The sequence below is a fragment of the Phaseolus vulgaris genome, chromosome 10 (assembly GCF_000499845.2).
Source record: "Phaseolus vulgaris cultivar G19833 chromosome 10, P. vulgaris v2.0, whole genome shotgun sequence".
Classification (NCBI taxonomy): Eukaryota; Viridiplantae; Streptophyta; class Magnoliopsida; order Fabales; family Fabaceae; genus Phaseolus; species Phaseolus vulgaris.
In genome coordinates, this window is record NC_023750.2 from 40,123,557 (window position 1) to 40,126,605 (window position 3,049).

General features: G+C 35.3%; 1 protein-coding gene across 2 annotated transcripts; it reads left to right on the forward strand.

Annotated features, from left to right (window-relative positions):
• Positions 1-307: 307 nt before the first annotated feature.
• Positions 308-2,687, forward strand: LOC137819613 (protein NTM1-like 9). Of its 2 annotated transcripts, none has more exons than XM_068623512.1 (4): positions 308-524; positions 634-911; positions 1,952-2,098; positions 2,184-2,687. In XM_068623512.1, the coding sequence occupies exons 1-4, from the start codon at positions 380-382 to the stop codon at positions 2,445-2,447; spliced, it is 834 nt and encodes a 277-aa protein (XP_068479613.1). In that variant the 5' UTR covers positions 308-379; the 3' UTR covers positions 2,448-2,687. The 2 variants fall into 2 exon arrangements, with proteins under 2 accessions (XP_068479613.1, XP_068479614.1); XM_068623513.1 differs by having other exon boundaries at positions 1,952-2,074.
• The last annotated feature ends 362 nt before the right edge of the window (positions 2,688-3,049 follow it).

The window sequence follows — 3,049 nt, forward strand, 5'->3', positions numbered from 1 at the left end:
TGAGTTCAGTAGTGCTGGGAGCAACCCTTTGAAGTTTGCATGACTCTACTCAAACTTTGAAAAGGACATCAAACTTTGTCATGTTAAAACCTCTGGAATGTTCGGTTTTCTTTTGTTAGATATCATATATTCCTCTCTCCACATGATAAGAAGCTAACAAATATTATCATTTAATAGCACAACATATTTCCTATGATTTTGTGTTTTTTTTGCATTTTTCAAGGATAACTTGTCAGCTAAGGAGTAAAGTCAGTCAATGACTTTTTTGCATTATAAATTCATTTCCACAACACAACACATCACCAACACTAAGCTTTTGTCACCACCTTCCCTTCCCATCTTTGTTGCAAACTACAAAGTTAAGTGTTCACCAAAACCAATGGAGATTGTAGGATTCGGTTTTCGTCCCACAGAAGAAGAACTTGTGGACTATTACCTCAAACATAGGTTGCTCGGTGATGATCCACATGTCCACGTCATCCCTGACATTGACCTTTGTGAGGTGGAACCTTGGAACGTACCAAGTAATCATCTCAACATTTAACACTCCATGCATCTTCATGCAACATAATGTGTTCTTTATCTTGCTCTTATCTCTACTTCATTGTTGTTCTTTTTTCTTGTCTGAAACAGTGTTATTAGCACAATCAGCTGTACAATTCGATCTTCCAGAATGGTTTTTCTTCAGTCCTGTTGATTTCAAGTATTCAAATAGTAAAAGGGTTAACAGAACAACCAAGTGTGGCTTCTGGAAACCTACTGGAAAAGATCGTGAGATCAGGAGTTTGGACACAGACACTCTCATTGCCACAAAGAAGACTCTTGTTTACTATAAAGGCCGTGTTTCCCGCGGTGTCAAGTCCAACTGGATTATTCATGAATACCATGCTGTTACCTTTCACGAAAGCCAGGTTGGTATACGTTTTGGAGAATTCTAACACTGAATGGAAATAATCTTTCTTGATTTTTCTTCACTGTTGTATAGCCTTTGACATCCATGGACTAACAAGAGTGAAAAAAGTTAATTGGAGTCTAAGATAATTGAGATTTAGAGTGATGTGATCACCTGTAAAAGTCACCTAAGCTTTTAAAGATATCATTAAACTTGTGTTTTAAGTTTGAGGACTTATATTAAGTTCCAATGATCATGGTAAGGTAAAAGTATTTCTTACATCTCTTCTTTTATATACTATATTTATGATATTAGAAGGTTATTGTTATTGGCTCCTTTGATTGAATCTCTTGTGTTTTTTGGTCATACACACTATTCATGTTCTGTATTCTCCACTTGGTCTTGTCTTCCTTGATGATAGGACTAAACTTCATCAAAAGAAGGACATGGAAGAGCTTATATTGGCTAATAAAAGTGACTTACCACCCTCCTATAACCTCTTTATGGCTTATTTTATTTCAATGACTTTTGCTCAGAAACATATCAAAACAATATCTTTTTTGTGTATTCAAACAAGGTCCTAGATAAAGCTCATGGAATAAGCTCCTATATATGACATACATAAATATTTCGTCCAACCATACGCAAAATTCATTATCAATTTTGTTGGAAATCATCCACTACAGATCAATTTGGTTGGAAATAATTGACTAGAAACAAGTACATCAATTTGGTTGGAAATTATTACTAGAAACAAGTACATTTTAATATAATTACAGACCTCACCTTAACTTGGTTTTACAGACCTCACCTTAACTTGGTTTTATAATGTTGAATTAAGCTTAAAGTTTACTTCTTAATAGTTTTTATTCAAAGACTGAGAACTTCTGCTGTACAATTGTCAGAATTGTGAGAAAGTGAACCTTATTTTTGCAGTATAATGTGAATAGAACTGTTCAGGGAATAAGTTCCAGATTGGAAGCATCAGCCTGATTTGTTTTGGCTTTTCATTTCTGCGAATTGTATGAAATAACAGCTGATTGTCTTCTAACTTTGCAGAGGACTTCTGTTTTATGTCGCCTGATGAAGAAACCTGGACCAACAACTGAAGGTGAAGGTGATACACAGACTAGCGATGAAGGGGAGAGCAGTAGAGTCATGGTTTCTGGCTATGAAAATGAGGCAATAGAAAGGGGGATTCCTTCAGTAAGCTGAAACATCCTTCACAAACAAATTTACACTCAGTCATGTGAAATATGCTGAGAATTGATACTTGTGTGTGTATTTTCAGAGAGGTACTTCTGCTGGAATAGAGACGACCTTTCAGCCTATGCATCAAACATATAATTACTTCCCCCCACTGCAACAGTCTCCAATTGGCATTGACCAAGAGGAATCTTCTCTTCCACACTCCCCATTTTACAGTTCCCATTTTAGAAATGAATCCAACAATATGCAGATTCCATTTGAAACTACCCAGGAGGAGGAGCAATTCCTGAGTTCTATTTGGGTTGATGAGAGAGAACTTGGATACCAGATGCCATCAATCTTCTGATGACAATACAAAAGGTTCTTTCATCTATATGGAGACAACTTCATCAAGCCAACAAAGCCTATTTCCACAATTATTATATCTTGTCAATGTAGTTATATGGATTTTTCTGTGTGTATTACTACGTTAGTTGTGTGAAGGAATGGTGTGAGTACTACCACAGTTTCTTTTCATGTAGTGTGACTACATGGAAAACTCTGTTTTAAGAATTTCATAATTATAAGATAGTTAAGATATAGTTCACATGTATTTTGCATTGATGCAGGCTCACTTAGGACAAATTCCAAAGCTTCATTTATTTATGTAAATTTAAGAATATCTGATATAATCTGTCAAACAGGCTGACATAGATTATGCACATTATGCAACATTTAAGTGGTATCTTCATATGCTCTGACAAAAAAAAAATTAAATTACACACAGACCATTGAGATTGCAAGTATTGAACTAATGACTATGAAATGGCACCACCTTCTGCTTTAGATGTTTCGTTATGACATGAAAGGTGCTGTAAGTTGCATCATTTTAGGACAATTTGAATTATTAAAGTAGCAGAAGAGAAGATTCTCTAGCTGAATATTGTATGTTCTGTGAATGTCACACAG

Coding starts and splice junctions, on each gene's coding strand:
- LOC137819613 (XM_068623512.1), top strand. CDS start 380: ATGGAGATTGTAGGATTCGGTTTTCGTCCCACAGAAGAAGAACTTGTG. Junction 912..1,951: donor TTACCTTTCACGAAAGCCAG/GTTGGTATACGT, acceptor CTAACTTTGCAG/AGGACTTCTGTTTTATGTCG. Junction 2,099..2,183: donor TAGAAAGGGGGATTCCTTCA/GTAAGCTGAAAC, acceptor GTGTATTTTCAG/AGAGGTACTTCTGCTGGAAT.